The 22168-nt window shown below is 47.9% G+C and overlaps 2 protein-coding genes across 2 annotated transcripts in view; one reads left to right on the forward strand and one right to left on the reverse strand.

Annotated features, from left to right (window-relative positions):
- LOC146176472 (uncharacterized) overlaps window positions 1–22168 on the reverse strand; it is an 82881-nt gene that overhangs the window by 35991 nt on the left and 24722 nt on the right. Inside the window, exons 2-3 of the mRNA XM_084582802.1 lie at window positions 3705–3870; window positions 1194–1297 (exon numbers count right to left, since the gene is read on the reverse strand). The gene's annotated coding sequence lies outside the window, so the exon portion shown is untranslated. The remainder of the gene's footprint in view (window positions 1–1193; window positions 1298–3704; window positions 3871–22168) is intronic.
- On the forward strand, window positions 17703–21745 carry LOC146176476 (uncharacterized). The gene is made up of 3 exons (XM_084581303.1): window positions 17703–17888; window positions 20039–20269; window positions 21338–21745. Exons 1-3 carry the CDS (start codon window positions 17703–17705, stop codon window positions 21575–21577), a joined length of 657 nt encoding a protein of 218 aa, XP_084437429.1. The 3' UTR covers window positions 21578–21745.

The following is a 22168-nucleotide window of genomic DNA, read 5'->3' on the forward strand; positions in this document are numbered from 1 at the left end:
GTTTATAGTCGGAAAAGAAAAAAGTGCTTTTGCAACCTTAATTTCAACCTCCAGAAGGCTACCACAAATGGTACCTTTCTAAGTAGCGTTGTGAATGCACAAAATGGAACTGAATGCCGCAGTACGTAACTGTCAAAAGAGCTGAATTGTCGAGGATCTTCCTAACACTCTCTTCTCGTTCTCGTTATCTGATAAAGGGTCACTGTCCCGAGTGTGACCTTTTAAGCAAAGTAGCCCAATGCTTCGATCAGGTACCGGAGATAGTCTGTGCACAATGCTACAGCGATACGCGCGCCGCAAAGCACCAAAATACAAATCGAAGCTCTCTCATCCTCTCCTTCGGGAAACCAGCTTAATTCCCCGTTCTCTACGCTGGCCCATCGGGCTGCAAGGTGACGTCAAAATGGCAACGACATCCATTGGTCCGTCTCGCTGATTGACGTACACAACTAATTGTGTCCACCGCTCGCTGCGTGCTTTTCCCTCGCTACGGCCGGACTGAATGCAGAGGGAGCGGCGCGCGCTCCCTCGCCCGTTTCGTTTTCGCGCACGCAGAGTACCACGTCCCACCTCCCGCCAAACGCGGAGGAAGAAGAGAAATTTGGCTTGCGGAGGCTAGACGACATCGGGCAGGAGATTGAAAAACCTTTGCGAGGGAACGGGAGGACAGAAACGCGACAGAATCGGGTGATTGCGGTGGCTGTAACTGCGTTATTAATTGCTATTTTCAAAAACATTTTGCGTCCTGGAGGCGAAGCCTCACAGCCACCCGGGAAGAAAATATTTTCGTACGGAGGGTAGACAGGGACCCTTTAAGGGAAAACTCGTGGACGCGGAGCAGGGGCGAGGGGTGAGCTGTTAAACATAGCGAGATACCAGGAGCGATGTCTTTAAAAATGCTTTGATGGGCTATATGAAAGTATTTCATAACCCAAGCCCAATTTTTGTCAGTGTTTCCTCACTTTAATCAAGAAGAAATTGAATTTCGTATAAGCAATGCTGGCTCAAGAAAGGAAGCGGAATTGTAATTAGCGGTGACTGGGTTTCAAAGGGAATACTTGCAGTGTGCATGCAGGTAAAGCACCTTGCCCCCAGAAGAGCTGAATTAAAAATCCGGGTTCGAACCCGGGGCCATGGAGCCCCCCTGGTCTGTATATAGAACTTTTGACAAAGGATGCGCATATGTGGCTCACCGATCACCAGGTAGAAAGCCGCGCTGAGGACGAGCAGACTGCACAGAATCACAATGACGGCGATGACTCGACGCTTGAACACGCTCCAGTTCGCAACCGTGGTGCTGCGTGGGAAAACGAAGTAAGCTTATGCTTGCATCATTGCACGCGTGCATATACCGTGCGTCCCCCTTGTACGTGCTAGTCGTCTATAGAACAGTGATAAAGAATTCGTAACCTAAGAATTTTCAAATACAAGCCGTTACGATGGGAACCATTGCGTTGCCGCGTCACGCCCTTAAAGGCGGAGTTTACAGGGACAGTTAAAATCAATTTACTAAAACAAGCAGCGCACGAGAGATTGGTTATTCCGTCAGTCCTCTCCGCAACAGAAGAATACGTTGCTACACTAACACCGAACATATCAGTGATTGAAAATGAGCTCCTCTTCTGCCTCCTCAACTCGGCACAAGCCAACGCTCAAGAAAAAAAAAATGAATAAAACCAGTCGCGATGACGCGCCACCGCGCACCGCACCGAATGCGACACTTGGGAACAGCCGAGAACAGGGCGGACACAGAGAGCCCAGTTGACGTCAATGGGAAGGGGGCGCGCAGAGAGGTGTCGCCCTAATAGGCTGCGAGTGGTCGCCAGGAGTACTTTTTAAAAATTATTTGTGAATTATAGGCTCCACGCAGACCTAGCTTTTAAATTTCATTTGAATACTCACAATGATCGCCTCTATGGGTTTCCTGTATTATGATATTACTGCAGGGATCGTTGCAGGGTCGCTTTAAGTGTCTTTTTTTTTCTCTACCTATATATATGCTTTTCTTGAACTCTTCTAACTGCAGGAGACAGTGATGACCGATGGCCTGCCTTTTTGCCAGTCGATAGGCCTATGCCCCTTTGTTGCCTCGTAAAGGCACTACACGCATGCGCATAGGTAGTATGAAAACCGTAGATGACATGGCAGTATGCTGACCTCCGAAGCTCCTGAACAGGACCCTACCTGAAATTCGAATATCGAAGTGCCAGTTTTTGATGCACGGGTTTAACCAGCATAATCGAGGCGCTTCCTGTCCAGCTAAGCCCATCCCACTTTGACAGAGACCACACGACATCGGTTCTCTGGTATTGCGTGACCACGTCACTCATTGGTGAGCAGAAAAACGTTTCGTTCGTGCTGGTGACGAGCGTAATAGTTTTTTGTCAGTGTACAGATGATTACAAGGAGATGGTGGGATATTTTCTGCGATGTGGGCTCCTGTTTCAGTGAAAGCAATTGGTAACCTCCTCGGTGTTAGCGACTGCCACTGTGGACATACACGGTAGCGAAATACGCGGCTTCTGAAAGGGCGCTATGCACAATGCGACATCTGCGTTCATGTGGTACAGCTTATTCCGAAACTGGCCAATTGAAACCTTCGACTGTCAAACGCTGTCAATGGGTAATGCGATGTAGATTGATTAACTTTACTAGTGAAAATTGGCGGTTCGGCGTTGGCCTCATCATCGGCTCTGGCTGGCTACGTCAGCATGCGAACTGATGCTGTACGTCCGAGTCGGCTAGAAGGTCCTCCCACTGCTCAGGTCTAGTTCTATCTATTTTAGGCATTATGTGGCTAGCTCTACATCTCCGTGTTGTGCGGTATAGCGTAGCAATACCTCCACACCAGACACATTCGCTTTTAAGAGACATTGTAGCATAGAAAACGTAGATGGCGCCAAACTCTACAGGGCTTCGAACTACACCTTGATGCGGTGTCTGGTATTACCTTACATGTAAAGCAAAAGTAAGACGAGTCAAGAGATTGGGCATTGCGTCTTTTGAAGCTGATAGCGCGAAATATGTGGGATGTTAGGATAATGAAAACAGAAAAAGGTCCCGCGTCTTATGCTGCGCAGGCTGAATGACTTACGTCTCGTCCCTATTCCCTCTGCCGACGTCCACTCGTAGGAACGGGTTCTGCACCACGGCCCACACTGCACGCGCATGCAACTGTATTTTTGACTGACTGACGGACTTGGGCCGACTGACTGAAGTGAGTTCCATCGATTTATTTATTTACTTATTGACTGGCTGACGACGTGCGACCCATTGTCTAGAGATGACCCCCGGTGAATTAATTTCGATCACCTGTGGTTCCTAGCGTTTTCCCGAAACCTTTGCCATTGAGCTAGAAAGAATTCTTCGTAGACTGACATATATGTAACGAGGACCATAGTGCACAGCTTAAAGATGAAGCTCAAAATTTTGACTAAGACGTTACATGCAACCAAACCCACCGTAAAAAGCATAATTTCCTTTACTACAGGCTGCAAATATATATATATATATATATATATATATATATATATATATATATATATATATATATATATATATATATATATATATATATATATATATATATATACGGTACTTCATATAGCGGACGAACTTTGGCTCTGTCTATATACATTTTACAGTTTTACAGTGAAGTATAGCATCAGTTTGGTTAATGCATACTCTTGAGGACGTTTCATTACCGGACATTCTCCTGGATCGGCTGGGCTGCACGTTGGCCAGGGGTGCATGGTGCTGTCCACTGATCTTTCTGGGGCTTGGCGACGCCCAGGGGCTTATATCAGTAGCCACGACGACGGATGCCTTGCGACTGGCCGGCTTGGACGAAGTCGGCTGCCGTGCAGTCTCCTGCGAGCTCTTATAGTTGGCTCACTCTTGTACGAGAGCCGGCGGTAATGGTAACTTGGCGCCATGATGAGTTCGATACCTTTAGACTCGTACTTAGCGGTGTGCAGCGATGCCTACTATAGATAGCTATAACTGTGCACTGCACGAAATTAACTAATAAGAAAGCCTAACCGCTCAATGAATGAGTTCGATACCGTTTGTCCAACTGTATACATCAAACAAGACTGACCGTTCGATAGCGTGTTGCAAAGTTTCGCATTCTGTCTGGTGCACTACATGTTATGGGATATACCAACAGGTCAACAAAAGACGTCACATAGCGATGGGAGGAAATAAAATTGGTTGCGGTAACGTTAAGAGACCGAAATACAGCAGTGGCTCGAGGGACAAACACGAGTTGGCCATATCTTAGACAAAATTGAGAATCTGCACAGGAAGATATACGATCTGTAACTCAGGAAGCGTAGCATACTTTCCGAGTTGCGATGATTTACCAACCTGCCCAAGCCTATTCCCCGCTGAAGATACACACACATCTGTTTTCCTACATAACCTCGTAGCGAATGGCAAAGCGATGCCTTTATGAAAACAGGAGATTTTTTTACCTGAACCAGGGTAGAAGGTTCAGCTTGCCTCGAGGCACCAATAAACCGCATGTGTGCTGTTAAAGTGCGTCCGCACTCTTGGTCACAACTCTCAGACCCAAAGAATATAGATTATCAAGCTGCACAGTGGAACACCGCTAAATTCCGTTGAACTCTGAAATTCTGCAGCGGCGAAGAAATCATCTGCATCTAGGGACGACGGAACCGGCAATGGATGCCGTTGAGTGCATGGCTTATATGGCGAGTCTCGACAGCAGACCTTCTGAAATGGGGAGCTATGGCCAGATATTTGTGCGCCGTACCTGATGCTGCACCGTGTGCATGGCGGCAGGGTTGACAAAGGTCGTTCTCAGTGCGGAGGCCCAAGCAGGGTTGACCTGAAGCCAACGTTCTCACTCTTCTTCTGCTTCGCTTCAGAGCACGAGAAACACGCGCCCGCCGGGCAGCACGTGTAGACTTAAGGCTCGCAGCACTTAAGGTAAGAAAAAGATAGGATGGTGCATGATAGCGAATATTTTTGCTTTAAACTCTCTGTAGCGACATGGAGTGCGAAAGGATGGAAGGTCTGAGAAAAAAAGAGGACTAGAATTTTGTTTTCTTCTTTTTCTCTCTTGTAGATGCTTTACTGGGAAGGTCTGCAGGGACAGAGATAGAAAAAGAAAGATGCCTAACGTGGCTAAACCTAGTATGACTTGCGAAAACACGTTTGTCGTAGATTATATGGGTTATCTTTAGCAAACACATTGACAAGCAACTTTATGATCAAATGTCGAGGCTTTCCATACACCCCCGGTTCTCTGATTTATGTTAATCAGAGCTCCCACACTAAAATCTTTATCAGAAATTGAGTTTGTAGAGGCCTTCATGGATGACGGTCTTCAAGGGCCAGATTGCCCGGACCATCCGGTAAAGCAGATGGCGCGGGCCATCTGCAGTAGATACCTAGGGGGGACCTTGACAGATAGTGCCACCGCTGGGTACCTCTCTCCAGCTGCATTCTCTGATAAAGGTTTTAAGTGCGAGAACTGTGCTTCACAGAAAACAATGAGTTATGTGGGAAGCCTCGACCTCTGACTTGAAGTTACTCGCTTTTGTGTTTGTGGCGAGGGATGCATTAGATGGGTACTTAGGGACAATTTGGACATCTTTTCTCGGGAATGGAGCGGGATAAAATGCGTACTTAAGTACAGGATGCGGAGTAGTGATATAGCCTGGAGTTGTGTGGAACTGTGGAATTGGCGCCAAGAAGCCGCCTCCTCTCGAAGGCAAATTTTGTGAAGCAGTGGGTACATTGGGGTCGGGGCACTCGTGAAAGTTGAAGCACGCTCAAGAAGTTCTAGCATATCTTTGCTTCAGCGCAGATCTTGATTCATGGTTAATCAGGCGGTTGGACGATGTGCTTGTGCTGTATAGCGATATCTATATCTTCTGTCCATCACTCGTGTTACACGTAGTAGTGTCGATATTTCGCTTTTCCAAATACCTCTATGTACATCTCGGCTACCGCATTCAGCAGTGGTATGCTTTCATGGTTTTTTTTTTTTTGTGCGTGTTTTTTTTTTTTTTTCATTTGCGCGCCCCTGAAAAGCTTTTCTCCTTTCGGCGAGCTTGGTAGGATCGGGCACCCTGTCCTTATGGCGCACTTATATAAAACATTAAAATTAGAGCGCATGTGATGAGACTGGATGGAGTAGCGGAGACGTACTATCGAGATGGTATGCATCTCATGTGGCCCCTGCAGATCGGAAGCCGGAAGCAGATCGGAACCGCCCTCATATTCATGCGCGTGTGAAAGGTAAAGTCGTGTGGGAAAATATGTTTCCTCGCTGACAGCGGGTGGTCGCCAAGAATGTCTTAAAAGAGGCCTTTTGTCGTTTGTTGGGTGCACGCGTGCATATTGCAAACTGTGTTGAGCGTATACCCGATGATATCGCTCTTTGCTATATGGCAGACAGCCATGGCTGGTGTGTTCTGCGCGATGAGGGGAGGGGGAGGGACAAGGGCAGGCGCGCATCGTCTAACGTTTGTTGGTGAAAAAACACTTCTCCGGAATCTGTTACCAGGAGCAAAATCTTGTCTTGATTGTGGAGCCATCTCCGCGCTGAAGCCTTGCCCGTGAATAACAGTTAGCGAAGCATAGCCATGACGAGGGTCATTATCACTTCGCGTTTTAGGCAACTACCCTGTGCAAAATTCTGTTCTGATGGTGAAGCCCTGCACGTAGAGTCATTCCGGTGCATAACAGCTGCGCAGCAACGCTATAACAGCTATGACGCTATGCCTATACATATGTAGCCATGGCTAGGATCAGTTGTCAGTTGATCTTTGAGGCTACTGCCTAGAGCAGATTAAACATTCTCCTGGGAACAGCGGTGACTGACCAACAGCTGCACAGCAACGCACTGCCGAAGCAACGGCAAGTCGTGCAGTATGGAGCTGTAGTCGGGCAGGCAATCAGTAAAAGTATATATTTAATTACTCGCAAATGTGCGTCTCATTTTCAGCCAACGGCAAAAAGCTATAGGCGACGGAAGAGCAAGAGTCTTGTGCAGCACAGCTTCAGCGTGCATATTAGAATTTTGGCCGAAATTCTGCGCATTTTTCTCGGGCACTTCGGTTCAGAAAAGCCGAGCACTAGGCCAGGTGAAAGTGTTTGGTCATTCAAAAGCCGGTGGGCGTACGCGGTTTTGGCGGGCGACTTAATCCAGCACTTCCTGCAAACGAGGAGATGCTCAGAGCCTCAGGCTGTCATGCCTTCGTTTCCTGGTGCACATGTACCTTACGATGCTCAGTAGGTGTTGTGGTCTATTCCTTTCTGCTTTTCCTTTCACCAAAATCACCTCCTGGCAAGCCTCCCAGTGCCAATTCTTGGTCGATTCCCCAGAGTGAGGGTTATATGTGCCAGCACAGAAGACTGGAAAACGACTGAAATAAAGTAGAAATGTAAGAAATCGAAGACTCAAGAAGGCAAAGGAACAAAGAAAAAGAGAAATAGAAAATGAAGAATGAACGACTGAAAGAAACGAAGAAAAGTTTACGCGGTTGCCACCTATCGATGCCACATCATGGAGGCCCTCCTAATAGGAACCTCCAACCATTACTCAACTCTCCGCAAGCGCTCGCCGGACGTTGTGCAACCGCGCCGGTAAGCACGAACGTGTGTGTGTGTTTGTGTGTCTGTGCATGCAGGATGGCTGACCGGTGAACCCGTTCCGAGGAGCAGTCGCGCAAACCGCCACCTGCAACAAAGTTCACCTGGATGCTACGCGCGGCAGCCAACGGTGCCTGGGGCACGCAGTCGGCGAGGAGGCAGGGCAGTGCTGCTTCCGGCCATGCCCGCCAACGGCAGCTCTCACAGTGGAGCACGTGCGTCACGCGGCGGCACAAAGAATGCAAGCATATTCCTCACCCTTCTCCGCGACCCCTCCCTCCTCCTACCGCTGCTGATCTGGGCTGTCCCAGTGCGGAAAAAGACGCAGCGTCTGCGCGGCGGCAACCGGTTTGTTGCTTTGCTGCCCTTGTGGCCCGGCCTTGATCGGGCCAGCTGACCGGCCGTCCACTTGCCGGCGATGACGACCAACAGTAGCGCTGGAGGCAGCGGCGACGACACCCATATGCGCGCCGTCGTCGTCACCGCGAGGGCAGTCCGACGGTCGGAGTCAAGGTCGCGGCCGTTTATGAGGCGGAAGCGCTGTGCTCCTGCGGCCAGGTTTTGGATGCAAATAATGCCCTTCGTCATTCATCGTATAATAAACGTCCCTGCATTCTGTGGTGCGCTGAGATAAAGACCGTGAAGTCCGGTCGAGATAGTGCTGGTAGATGATCCTTCCAGCATCCGGAAACAGGGGTTGATGTCAGGTTAAAATTAAATTCAAATGAACTTATTTTTCCACCTGGTACATCTGGCATATGGAGGTATACATTGCGAGATGGTGAAAAAATTTGGAGGTACATTATTGCCACCTTGCTTCTACTCTGTCAGTACTGGTCGCCGCATAGGCTTAGCCTGTGCACCCGCCGTTACTCAATCTTGCCGTGGTTGCCCTCTCTGCTCTCTGGGATATAGACCTGCCAAAAACGAACGCGGCGTAGATTCTGGCACTACTCCAACTTGATATGCACGTTTAGGCGCGTGTACACACAACAAGGCGCAGCTGCTAAAGGACTGACGCCGCTACTAGCCCGCCTACCAACTATAAAGCCATGCCACTAGTCTTGCTTTCAGTCGACCAAAACATTCGACCATATCACCTGGTTTCATGACGTCATCACGCCGTCAACTAATCAACGAGTTTTATGACGGGTTACACCGGACGCAGCAATCTTTGCATTGTGAGGTTTATAATGCAATCGCGTTAAACAGCTGCCGGTAGACAGCCTGACAAGCAGAGCCAAGCAGCAGGCCAGGGTCTCTTACCGCCGATCGACCTCTCCACCTTTCTTAACATTAAAGTACTAGCTCTCTTTCTCTCTCTCTCTATCTCAGAACCAAGGCTTGTGCCAAGGCTTGAACGTAACTCAGTTTTGTCGTGCTTGGCCCAGTTCACAACAACCATGATAGGCGCGCGGCAGTCATCTTTCCATAAATATTGCACGCTGGGGGCGTTAGGCCGTAATGATAGTGGTCTTGCTGGTTTCCCAGCCTTTGAAGCTGCCGCTACCACCAAGTGTCTTCAGTCGCATCGAATTTCTCCAATCTGACATATATCATTTATCATATCAAACAGGCTTCCACTTGCGTCTCCTAAGTTCTTGAATATTGTACAAGGAACAACGTCATGTCCAGACGAAGTTTTGCTTCTCGCTCCTTAGCAGCCAAAAACTCCCATTTGGAAGATGGTGACGTTATCGCCGTGTTTTTCTTCAACAGCGTCCTTTTACTGTCGTAGCGCCGGATACTGAGCATTCTTCGGGAAGGAAAAAACTTAGAGCCTAATATGCAAACTCCTCTGGAGTGAGCTGTACGGCGAGTAGAGTACTCTGTGGTTGATTTTTGACCTGCCGCCCAAAGTTTCATACAGTGGAAGGCCCTCCCAAGGGCTCTGTTGGTCGTTCCTGAGCCCAAAAGACTGCATCAGTAGGGCGTACATACCTCTCATGTGCTAGCTGATTCTCGTGACGATGTATCTGTGCTGTCACTTGGTTGACCATAACCTTTACCAGCTTTATTGATTCAAAAGGGCTTTGGAGATGTTGCCATTTCCACAGTACGAAAAGATAGCTGCTCGTCGGCAGCAGTAGGAAGCCAGCGGGAGATTGTTGAAAGGGAGATGCGGCCCTGTGGAGGCATCGTCCACCGCACACGCCAAGGACACCCTTTACCCATGTGATTTTGCGTTCCTTTTCGCGAGGAAAGTGAGTGGGCGTTCAGGCATGTACGCAGACAGTGATGAGGCACAACGTGCGAAGATAGGCTCCCCAGGCAGGAAGCACTAACAAGGCCCAATACTGGTACTGTGCTGACAATGTCCCGCCAATATGGGACCAGTGCATTGCCAATAGAATCAACAATTCCGAGATCACCGTGGAACCTACACTGCATAAATGCGAAAGCCTAAGCGTTGCTGGTGCACACGGTGCATCATGTTTGTTCTCATCATCATTATCAAGTAAATGCACTTTAATTATCGTTGCTAATGTCATCATTGTCATTGTCATCGCTACTATCATCCTCACGGTATAGACAAGGAAAAATGAGGTGCGTTTCATGATCCCGGGCGTGGCACAGTTGGTTAAAGCGCTCGGCTGCGGGTGCAAGGGATGGTGGTCTGATTCATGGTTGAAACAAGATTTTATTTTCCTGATGACGAAATCATGACGTCAGGAGGACGAAGAATTGAGACGAGAAGCACCAATAAATGATTTCGAATTATAACATCTAAGCTATCTTAAGTGTCTCCATCGGTTTTCTTTTTCCGTTGGACTACTTCGGGACTCCGAGAAACCTGTAATCCAGCGCACCCAAAAGTTTCAGCAAGTGAAGGTCGGCTGATCTTTGTTCACTGTCGGGATAGTGTGAACCTCGAGAACCTTTAGTAAGTGGAGACAAGTGTACCCGAGCTAGCTGCACGGATTCTAACGCCGCGTGAGTTGTACCGCTACAAGTTTTTGTAACGCCATCCCAATGTTTTACACAAACTCTCTGCATTTTAATAATTTCTCCCAAATTGATTAAAACTATGCTAATTGATAAGCACGGCCGCTACCCTAGGCGTCTAATTCTGTCTGCCATTGTGGCTCACCGGGGGCCTTCCACTGCATCAGGTCTAGTGAGTGTGTACGTGGTACCGGCAGCGTTGTGACCTCTGGCTGGCTGAACATTGGAGTAGAGTGGAGTCTAAAGTCAGACTACTCCCGCACCACTACTGTATCGCGCGGTTGGGTGGCTGAACGGTGTGGATTCCATTTCTGTGAAAGCAGTGTGAACTCGAGCCTGGTCTCCCCTTTGACGTGGGTGTGGGATATAGAAAAAGAACCTTCCGGCACTGTTCGGCGGTAAGACACTTTACTTTTATGCCATGCAGGCACGTCCGTACGGCTAGGTTAAAACGGGGCTCCATAGATTGTGCCTGGCGGTCTTTCACATAACTGAGCTACTTTGCTGATGAATATGTGCGAGATAATAGAGATACAAATGAAGGACTAGAGATTACGTGAATAGCAAAGTGGATATACGCCAACGAGGATCCACAAGGTCAGCCATAGATGACGGGAGCCATTAAGGTTAAGCGACATAACTTTAAAAGCGGAGCTTAAATGCCCCCCCCCCCCCCCCCTTCTAATCTTAGACGTCGTAGTCGTCTCCCTGAAGAATCTACGGAGCGTTAAAATCGCCTTCTTTTAGTATCGCTGCCAGGGTATAAATGACGAATATCTTTGACTCATATCCAAGATTAATTACTGTATTTCTGGATTGAGCGCTAATAAAAGCAAGAATCAGGGGCGATGACCAATTGCTCAAGTCTAGTGGCGTATTCTAAATGTTGGCCTTAATATAAGGGTGATTTTTTAAACCTACACCGCCTTCACCAGTGTAACAAAACTTTAATGCTTCCAATGGTGTTTTGCTATACTAGTGTAGCTCATCATCATCATCATCATCATCATCAGTCGGAATATAGGCGAATATCTCTTCCACATTACTCCAATTATCCCGGTCCTTCTGCTAGCGGCATCCACTTGAACTCTGTCAACTTCTTAACCTCATCCGTCCACCTATTCTGCTGCCCCCTGCTGGTGTAGGTGATTAAAAAAATGGCCCTATAGATAGGGGCTCTTCCTGGCGTTTTCACCTCTGCTCTTGCTCTTTTATCATAAGTGGAAGGGCACTGGTACCCAATATAATGCAAGCAATCATGTTATTGTATCGAAACGGCTAGGAATTAAACTTGCAATATTAATGCGAATGCGCTCATATCCCGCCACGCCTCTCCTCACGATCAGCTTGTGTGTGATTGGCGCCAGCTGCCGTTGTCGAACCACCGAACCATGCACAACGGATACCGATATGGCAATTCCCTCTTCCCTAATGCCTACTGTGCGCCATTGGATCGCACGGCGTTACCAACGGACCTACACATAGGGCAAGATTTCCTGTCTTCAGTATTAGAGAGATTTAGCACACCGCGATCTGCTACCGTGATGCGCCACTGCGCGTTCCACTGCGCATGCCCAGATCAATTTGATGCCGATAGATGGCGCCACATACTGGAGTCAGCACATAGACCTGCCGCATTGGAACCAATCAGCTTGTACGCCCCCGCCCACGAGCGGTAGAGGGTCACGGTGGCGGATCGCGGATCACGGTATGCTAAATCTCTCTAATTGACGCAGCGACGTATACGTCCAATTGTATACCCCGAAATTAAGACGTTTTCTTTTCCAAACTCTGTGCCAGTCTTTCAGCGCACAACGCCAAGCAAAAACCGTCAAGCGGAGTCCATATATCCTGCAGATTTGACCAAGCGACAAGAAGAAACGTGGGAAGCAGAGGACGGTACAAGGTGCTAAAATACCTCAAGAACGGTCTGCGAGGCTGGAGGCCGACAGTCTATAGCTTGGTGAACACGCTGTTTAACCCGGAAGTCGTACCGCTTTCTCACAACCATTAGCTTAACAGTGCGTGCCCTACATGAATACGTGTTTATTCTGGGACATGTGAATGTGCATTTTGAATTTGTTTTGACGAAGCGGTGTGGGTGTTTACACGTTTGTGCCTGCGTACGAAAAGGCAGAGATCTTCCCTGACAAGTGCAACTGTGGCCACTGTCTTCTGGTGCAATGCGCGGTACGTGCGCAAGCATCTGGGCCTGCAATAAAATGTGCAGACGTGCATACAGTGACAACTGGTGTTTATGGAAATGTTGTCAAGTGCTTGTGCCTCTCAAGAAAATGCAGAGTTATCCGAAAGTGTGCCAATATGTATACATACAGTAACAACTGGTGCGTATGGAAATTCCACCAACTGTGTGCGAGGTCTCAATAACTTGGAAGACCAAAGCAACTTCATTGTACTATGAATTACTACCCTCCAGTTACACCCTAACTCTTCTTTACTTCCTTTTTTTCACCTTGCCCAGTGCGGTGTAGCAGGCCAGGGTTTTTTTTTAATCATCGGCCGAACTCTCCGCCTTTCCTTTCATTAAATAGCACTCTCTCTCTCTTTCTCATTGGTTAAACTATGCTTAAAGCCGCCCTACTCGACAGCCGTCTGGAGTTCCATTGTCCTCTTGCCGATTTTTGCGTCTATTTCTATCCATATTTCTCTGTGATGTCTATATGTACCACCTCCCATATTATTATTGGGCTTTTTTGGCAAGTTGGCATTTTGGAACATCCACTGACCTTGCTGCGCTACTGCCTACCGGAAACTCTTTCTGCACTGCAAGAACAGCAGTTCCCTTGTATGTTGCACACTGCTGGCGCGTGCAGTCCTCTTGTTGCGAAAGTCCCGAGGAGTGAATGCTACCGTCCTGCGTTTTGTACGCCTTCCAGCTCTTCTGCGCTGAAGCAAACTATGTACTGCTCGGTGCACTCTGAGTCACAGGCTGTTCATTAGTTGCATCGTCAAACACTTCTTGAGACAGAGCTGCAAATCTGTTCTGAACCACTAACTGCGCTCATTTTATCTGCCATCCAGCGAACTCGCGAGCTCTTGCTTTTTCGCGGTGGACTTTGAGATGACGCAAATTAATCGTGTGATCATTAGGTTTGAGTAATCTGGGCTCGAATTCTGGTTCCCCGTTTCTGTTATGAAAGCTGGACTAACTCCGTAAAAAAAAAAAAAATAAAAATAAAAAAACTGCGATTTTTTTTTTGTAACACTTTTTGCAGTGTCAGTTAGATTTATACGTTTTGGGGTGCTTTATGCAGCTGTTGCAATAAAATGTGGCTGGAAGAGTCTCTAAATGTCCTTATTCATCACGCGACGTGTGACGGACACAGTATGTGTTCGCGATATGGGGCGTCTTGTCACCATCTCCAGGGAGTTATGTAGGCCTCTAAGTCATACGCATAGCTGCTATGCAAGAAGTGAAAGTTGCTTTCATTTTGCCGACTTTTTCCTCTATTTATCCTAAGGGTGAATGTCCCTAAGTACTGAATACGGTGCAGAACAGTAGGATAAATGAAATTGTTATGTTATTGTTATTTACATCAAAATACATATGACGAAAATAATATGCAGCTCTCTACTATATATCCTCTTTCCCTCTTTCTTCTTTTGACCATTCTATCTTCTCCCGCGCTCATCATGAGTTCGTTGACGAGCTCGCAGCGAGTGAAATAGCTACTACGCCTTCCATCCTTATAAGGAGTTATTTTTGTTTATCCCTTTCCCACATACTTTGCGCTAAAATCAGTCTGAATCTTAATTAGTCACAGTGTATAAAACATCCCAAGAAAGGTTGCCGGTTTTTAGTGCACAAGTGCTCATCACTCGGCTACTATACTCCGAGCAAAATATTGTATTGCTTGCCCGTGCAGGAGCTGCAGCTGTTCCACAAGCAGGCAAGTTGCTATGCACGCATAGAAACGTCATAACAGTTAGGTAAGCATAGTCATGACGTACCCGCAAGCCATAACCGGGTTCAGTCATGACCCGACGATGACTTGACCTTTTAACTCGACCAATCCCCCTGGACCGCAAGCCATACCCGGGTTCAGTCATGACTCGGCAATGACATGACCTGTCAACTCTACCAAGTCCTCTTACTTAAGTTCTACTTAAGTTCTACTTAAGTTGAGGACAACGCAGAAGGCTATGGAACGAAAAATGGTAGGGGTAACATTAAGAGATAGAAAGCGTGACGAGTGGGTCAGAGAAATAACTCAAGTTACTGACATTCTAGTGGAAATAAGAAGAAGAAATGGGCATGGGCAGGACATGTAGTGCGAAGAGAGGATAACCGATGGTCGATTAGGGTAACAAACTGGATTCCAAGGGAAGGCAAGCGCAGCAGGGGGCGGCAGAAAGTTAGGTGGGCGGATGAGGTTAAAAAGTTCGCAGGGGTCAAGTGGATGCAGCTAGCACAGAACCGGTTAATTGGAGAAATATGGGAGAGGCCTTCGCCCTGCAGTGAGTATAGTCATGCTGCTGCTGCTGCTGATGATGATGATGAAGTCCTCTTACTATTGCAATCAGAGTGAAATCGCGTGCAGTGATATAGTATCGACGCCAAGGTAACAAGTCCCCGCAATATGCGCGTAAGCAGTGGACTCAACCTATGCGTCCATTCTTCTGTGCAACAACACTTTCGCAAATTATTGAAACTTTAGGAAAAGTTACGTGCATTTTCGTTTGTTAATTGACGGTGGTAAAATCGCGATTTCTTCAAGTGTATACGTCACTTCTTTTCTTCTAATTCTTACGGCGGGGAGCTCTAGCACGCTTTGAGAGTAAGCATGGTAATAGCCATCAGGCGAGGAAAAAGAAAAGGCAGCTAGGCTGCTGGCAGCGATTAGAGCTGTCCGCGGATTTCTCTTTCACTATCTATTTTCTATTTACTGGAAGTGTTTTAGTATACGCTGCCGCTGCTTAGTGCATTGTTTAGGAATTCGCTTCTGTTTTTAACGCTCGCATTTGTTGCCGCCAAAATATGTTCAGTTTAAATGGGATCAGTCGATTGACTCGCGTGATTGCGCTGTTACCATACTGCCTGATCTGCGTCTATCTCGTGTGATTACTCTGTTTCCGTCGGCTCATGTTGAAGGTTTGAGGAAGCATGCTCTCCAAATCGATCCTAGTAACGGAAGGTGCCCGGATAACGCTCCAAACAGGTACGCGTGCTGCGCCCTAATCGAGGCTTGCTTTTGCGTGCCTGCTTGCAGACAACTTTGTAGTCCTGGGTAAAAGCGGCGGTGCTTCGTCAAGCAGCCGGGAGCCGCGAATCCAGACGGATGAGACGCCGAGGGATTGGGCCGGTGAGTGCAGGGCCCGACGAGGCTGACTCAAAGCCTTTATCATTCGCTTTGTCAGTGACTTACCCTATATCCTCGTCGGAGCTCTTAAGGTATTGTATAAGCCCGTCTTTTGATTTATGTTCTGAGGTAGATCCGTTCTGCAGCCTGACTTCCACAGTAACTCACTTTGCTTGAAGGGTGGGTTCGATCGCGAACTGAGTAGATATATTAAACATTCTGAGGAGCCTCTCAATTTAAGTTGCTTTATCTCAATAAGTGTCCTGCACTCTATGGGCCCAAATAGCTCCCAAGCTCCTCTCGATTTACCTTCAGACTGTAATTTTAATTTAAATATGTGATCTTCGGCGTAAGCGCATTCAATTGTAGTGATTATATGAATCATAACACGTTGGAGTATGCTTACGAAGGCACAGAGACCCATAGTGACAAACGAAAGTATGAAGAGGTCTCGTTATCGTTTCGTTGTCATCCTCTGTAGCAGTTGGGCAGCCAACCGGGTGCTCATTTATAAATCCTGCCCGGTACAGCACTCGACTGCAGCGCCATCGGCGCAGTGGCCAAGATATGCATGCGAGCGACTATTCTCTCGTCAAAGCCGTTCATTGCATGACTCCAACGTGCTGTGCCGACCGTATGCGCGGTATTTTCTCTCTGTCATCATTCCTCTTTGTCACCACGTGGTTGTCGCACTGCAGGCATAGTGGGCGGCTTACTTGGCAGGGCGTGTGACGTTGAACACTGGGCCAGTTGAGAGAAAAGAGCTGGGCTTTTCCTTCTAAGCGTCGTTACTGTAAGAAAGGAAATGCGCAGTAACTGCATTGTACTCACGATGGAAGTCTGAAACACGCCTTTGAGGGTAGTAGGAGGAAGGAAAACGCACTCTAGGTCACTTTTTTAGGCACTGCTTATGACAACACCGTTTTTCTGCAAAGCGCAGTCAGCAATGAGGCTGACGCCGCCGCGTCTTTCCTGTTTAAATAGAATTAGCAGTATAGCCATATAACGGTAGCTGTAGAATAAAGCATTCTGTCAAGCGTTTTGTATATATGATGAGCCCGTACGAGTCTCGGAACGTCGCGTTTCATTTTGTTTTGCTACTTACTCTTCGGCATTGTTTTCCCTTTGCCAGAAAGTACAGACGGTATGCCGTGAAACCATTGATTTCATTTCTAAAAGACTGCGTCCTAGCGAATCGTTTAACGATCACCATGACAGGCTGCCTTGCGGCTGTGTAGTATATCCATTTCGGCAGTGCTGGCGGGGCCGTAAAAAATAGTGCACCACAAGCCATGGTTACTGATCGCTTGATGCTTCTGCGGCTTTGCACTCTCCCTGCTCCTGGGGCCTGCGCATCTATTCCTTTTGGAGCACTAACGTCGGTCTGAATTCAATTCTAGTCATATCAGCTGGTTTCGGCAATTATTTCCTCTCCTGCAACCGCTTATTTCTACCTCCCTCTCACTCGCTGGCGTTCGCTCCTGCAGAGTCCGCACAAGTATGATAGAACGGGAGCGCCTCTATAATAAAAGGTATACGTGCCACGGGAAATGCGCCAGGAAATTCTTGTTCGTGAGGTTGCGTTTTAATAGAGAAGCATTCGGAAGTCACGAGAGCAGCTTGAACAGCTTGAACAGCTTGAACATTGCGCTAGGACCTAATTTCTTGTTCCACATATGTGATGCAACACCTCGACGAGTAAGCGTTCATAGGTGCGTCCAAGTATACCATTATTTCGAAGGAAGTAAGATATACGTACATACATGACTGGGATTTCAATTTGAGAACGGATTGGCGCACCACGGGGACATGCAGAAGCCGCCTCCACGCCGGGACCCGAATGCACCACGCCGGTGTCCGTGGTGCGTTGTCCGAGGCCCACGGAGGCCTGGGTATTCTCCGGCACCAGTATCTTGGATGGGACTTGCCAGCGATGGGAACCACGCAGCCAGTGCCTCGAGCCGGGAGGCAACGCCTTCGCGTCCCTTGTCGATTGTCAGCGGGACTGCGCCAGTACGCATCTACATCCTTTCTGCTAAAATTATACCTGCCTTTCTTTTTTTACACAAACAAGATGTTAACGCTGACACAACACAACTGCTGCGCTGATACGATCATGCAGGCCGTCCAAGTATAGCGCCCAGGGCTCTTAACGACGCACTCTGCTTTCTTTACGAGGTGGAAAGTGACGCAGCGCCAGAATTTTAACCAGTGTCCGCTTGTATGCGAAACGCACGCTATAGCTCTACACTATAGGTGAAACAAATAAAATCCTATTGTTGATAGTTTTGAATACGCAGGCCTCACCTGAAGCCGGTGAGAATGGCCGACAGCGTGCCGCCCTTTCACCAGGACAGGATATGGCAAACTTAGTGCAGAAGCTGGCTCCTATAAATTTACACGAATACAATAACCCCCGACCCTTTGCCTTTATAGCGGCTGTGAAGGCGCATGACCACACTGGCGGTCAGGCCTGTGACGCAGTGGGGGGTGCATATATCTGACTACGGACAGACCGCTATTGAACCCTCAACCGGAGGACATCACTTGATCCTTTCCAGTGGAGTTGACCTAGTGGCGCTGTTCGAAAAAACTAGAGGTTGTTAAATGGGATGTCATGTGAGACTTGGGGAGGTTAGGGCGACAGATGAACCTCATGCACAGTGTTAAAGGGCAGGCAGTACACGTATGTACAGGGTTATCAGATCAGTGAGAGCTATAATTGTATCATTTCTGATCGATATAGAGGGTAGCAAGCATGGTACAATAACGCTAAATACGAGCTACAGGTTGTGTTTTGCAGGCATATGTACGTAGCTACATCCAGGCGCGGATTTAGGGGTAGGGAGTTTGATTTCTTTACATGTACCAGGAAATCTTAGGGAACAATCAGTGTTCTCAGAAGGGAACAGTATAGTTTACAGTAGAAACATTATACATTATAAAGGAGAATACATCTCCTGAAGGCAGGTATAGTGATTTCAGATACTTACTTTAAGGGTAAAAGAACTATCAAAATAAGAATGACATGAAGGGCATTTGCCAGCTCCTACAGATCCTAAATGGTATAGTTTACTAGTATCCCTCAAGAAAAACGCAATGACAGCTAGAAGGGTGGAGGCCAGCGAATAAGCTTCAGCTTAAATTGAGCCAGCTATGGAAAATGAAATTGAAAGGTGTAGCGTTAAGAGAAAGAGAGCATAGTGGATCAGGTGACACATGCGAGTGAATTACATTATTGTTTGAAATTAAGAAGAAATGGGCACAAACAGGTCACGTAACGCGTAAAAAAAAGCTAACTGACTTTTCTTTAACTCTTTCGCACGTTTATATCGAAGGTCTTAGAATCGATAGTCTATCGACTCTAAGGCCGTTGTGAAGGGCTCAGGATTATTTTTACTCCTTGGTGCCCCACTATATGGGCGTAGAAAACCCGGAGGCGACCGCGTTCCGGTCGAGGTGAAACGCAAAGGCCATCCGTATGCTTCGCGATGTCAGTATAAAGGGGTTCTATAATGGTTGAAACAACCCGGAACCCTTCGCTATTGCCTCTCTCTCTCTCTCTCTCGTCCTTTTTTCACTGCATGGCTTCGTCCTTTCCCTAGCGACCCAGTTGAGTTGTGTACCGAAGGCAGTTACTGAACCCTTTCTCTTTTTTCAAAGAAATTTGCTGCGTAATCAGCGTGAGTGTCACTGGGCACCGAAAGTGAGGGAGTGCATCGACTGATCCAACGGTCAGCAGAAGCGTGTAGTATAATGCAAGAAATGTGAAAGCATTAAGAATTAATAACGAGCCATAAACCTAGTGAGAGTAAAACAAACTGAATTTGAGCAACTTTCAGGCAACGTAATGAGGAAAAATAGAATAGAATCGCAATGGAAAACCGTCACCTTAGAAGCGTATTCTGCTCACACAGTTCGTTGGATTTGACCATATGAGACTCTTTTTATTTGTTTTGAAGGGGGGGGGGGGGCGGAGGGGGGAGCCACTGAGCTGCACCTTTAGCACAATTATGAATCTGTTTTGGTATATGTATGTCAGTAGCTCTGTGAATCTGTTTCTATAGTTGTGTGAATTCGCCCCCCTCCCCCCCCCCCCCCCCTCTGTCTTTCTCCCTCTCTCTCTCTCTGCAGATGGGACACAGGTGGAAGGTGTGAAAGACCGCTGCGCCGGGCTCGTGCGTAGTCGGCCCTGTCGGGACTCAGACCGCCTGCTGGAATACGTAGTGGGCTCAGGACTGACTTCTAACGCCGCCATCGAAAGTGAAGTCCTGGCGACATCGCGCTGCAAGCGGCTTCCGCCTGACCTTTGCACCACGGATGGTCGCGGGTTTGCCTCGCTCAGGGAATGCCGGGAAGCCTGCTCCGGCGCACCTGTGAGTTTGTTTATTACGTCTCGGCCAAAGTTATCAGCTCAACGTCGCAATACGAAGAAAGCGCGGCGAGCGAAGCAGTAATGCGGAGAACGCCGTAATTAAAAGAGTGCAAACCAAACGATGACACAGAAACTCGAGACAGACACAAGCGTTGAGTCTTTCGGTTTCCGTTTTCTATGCACCCGGCCCGCTTGAAAGTGAGCTTGTGATTGTGCGCAGTGCTCCGACGAGAGCAGAACACAAAAATAACTTCATCGTTCCTCAGTTCGAAGATATCGAGAACTTCTCTACGGTTCGAGAATTGTGGGAATATGTGAGGATACCAGCGATTTCATTTGCGATTTTCTCAGCAAAGACGTCACCTTGCCTCGCAGTTGTTTCTGAAGCAGAAACAACACCTTACTTCAGTATGCCTATGTCCTTAGAACTCTCTTGTCGATCCCCAGTAAAAAAAAGCAAAATGCTGGAAACATTGGCTGATATTGTCTATGTTGAAGTAAAGGTTGTGACTGGTTAAAAGTGAGGTTAGCCTTGCGTGTTCTGTCAGCAATCGCTTCACCATAACGCCACTTAAATATTAAGGATTAATATGGCTAAACTTGTAACATACCGTGCTAAAGCGGTGTTGCGCAGGTTTTGCTCTCGGTTCGCCTGACTTTGTGTGGGTAATTGAAATGATCGGGACACACGTTTATCGTGCATTAAATATCTGCTTTTATTATTCTGTGCGACTGCAGCGCCACACTGCGGGACAGGCCGTTGCCTCAGCAACGCGTTGCTTTGCAGCTGTTCTGCAGTTGCTAGGCATAGCAACGCATTACTGTGCAGCTGCCTCACAAGATGCAAGATTTCGAATTCGCACTTTTGCACTGAACAGAAACGCGATGACGATGTATAGCGCGCACACACACACACACCCCAGAGTGGATGTGCTGTGTGCTGCCAGAAGCTTCCTCTCCTGACGTGCATATACGTAACGTTCCTCACCGTGCTTCACGTGATAATTGCGGACGCGGTTCACTGGGCCGGACAACAATCACGTCAGCGTGATTAATGTTCCTTCCGCAGGTAGCGATGTCGTCAAGCGGCAGCGGCGACCCACGCTGCCGGCCCGGCGCCCAAGTGAGCCGCTGCAGCTGGGAACAGCGTCGGCTTCGCTTCTACTTCGACCAGGACGAGGCCCGGTGCCTGCCCTTCATGCAGCTGTGCCTCGCCAAGGGAGGCTTCCCCGATAGGAACACCTGCGTTGAGCGTTGCCTGCTAGCGCCCCTGCCTGACGTGTCGGGCTTTCTTGAAGGCGCGCGCTGACTCTTGTAGCAACCGTTTCTGGTGCATGCTGCACTGGCAGTCTTCTTTATGTCGCGCAAATGCATCGCTGAAATTGACGCAGAGACAACTGCTGTGCCCTGAATAGATAATATGAATATCTGGTAGCCCTTTATCGGTGTCGGAATAATGCTTCTTTCATACTCAGTACAGTGCGCGTGTATACACGTCCTTATTAAATAAACTGGCTTTATGTGAACCTAAATTCTTGAGGTAATTAAAATATTTGTGGGAAAACGAACTAATCACCGCTTTTACTCACATGTATTGCGCACGGTCACCTGCGTTGCATGCGGTAATGTTTCCTCTGAAAAACGAAGGATAGGCCATCGAATGGTACGCTGGCCGCGTCGTGGACAGATATTGTTGCCATCTTTGTTACACATGCAGTCTGCTGCATTAGCGGATTTGTTGTTGTTTTTCCCCGGAGACAATTTGCGGAGGGGGGGGGGGGGGTGGCAGCCCTACTTTCCCAGTGCATTTTTCGGTTTGTCGGCGTCGAAAAACAGGTATCGCAAGGTTCTCTCGTAGAAAATTTGTCACATGAGGGAGGGAGAGGAGGCATAATTACTT

This window comes from Amblyomma maculatum, chromosome 10 (genome assembly GCF_055883805.1).
Source record: "Amblyomma maculatum isolate TAMU_Amacu chromosome 10, ASM5588380v1, whole genome shotgun sequence".
Classification (NCBI taxonomy): domain Eukaryota; kingdom Metazoa; phylum Arthropoda; class Arachnida; order Ixodida; family Ixodidae; genus Amblyomma; species Amblyomma maculatum.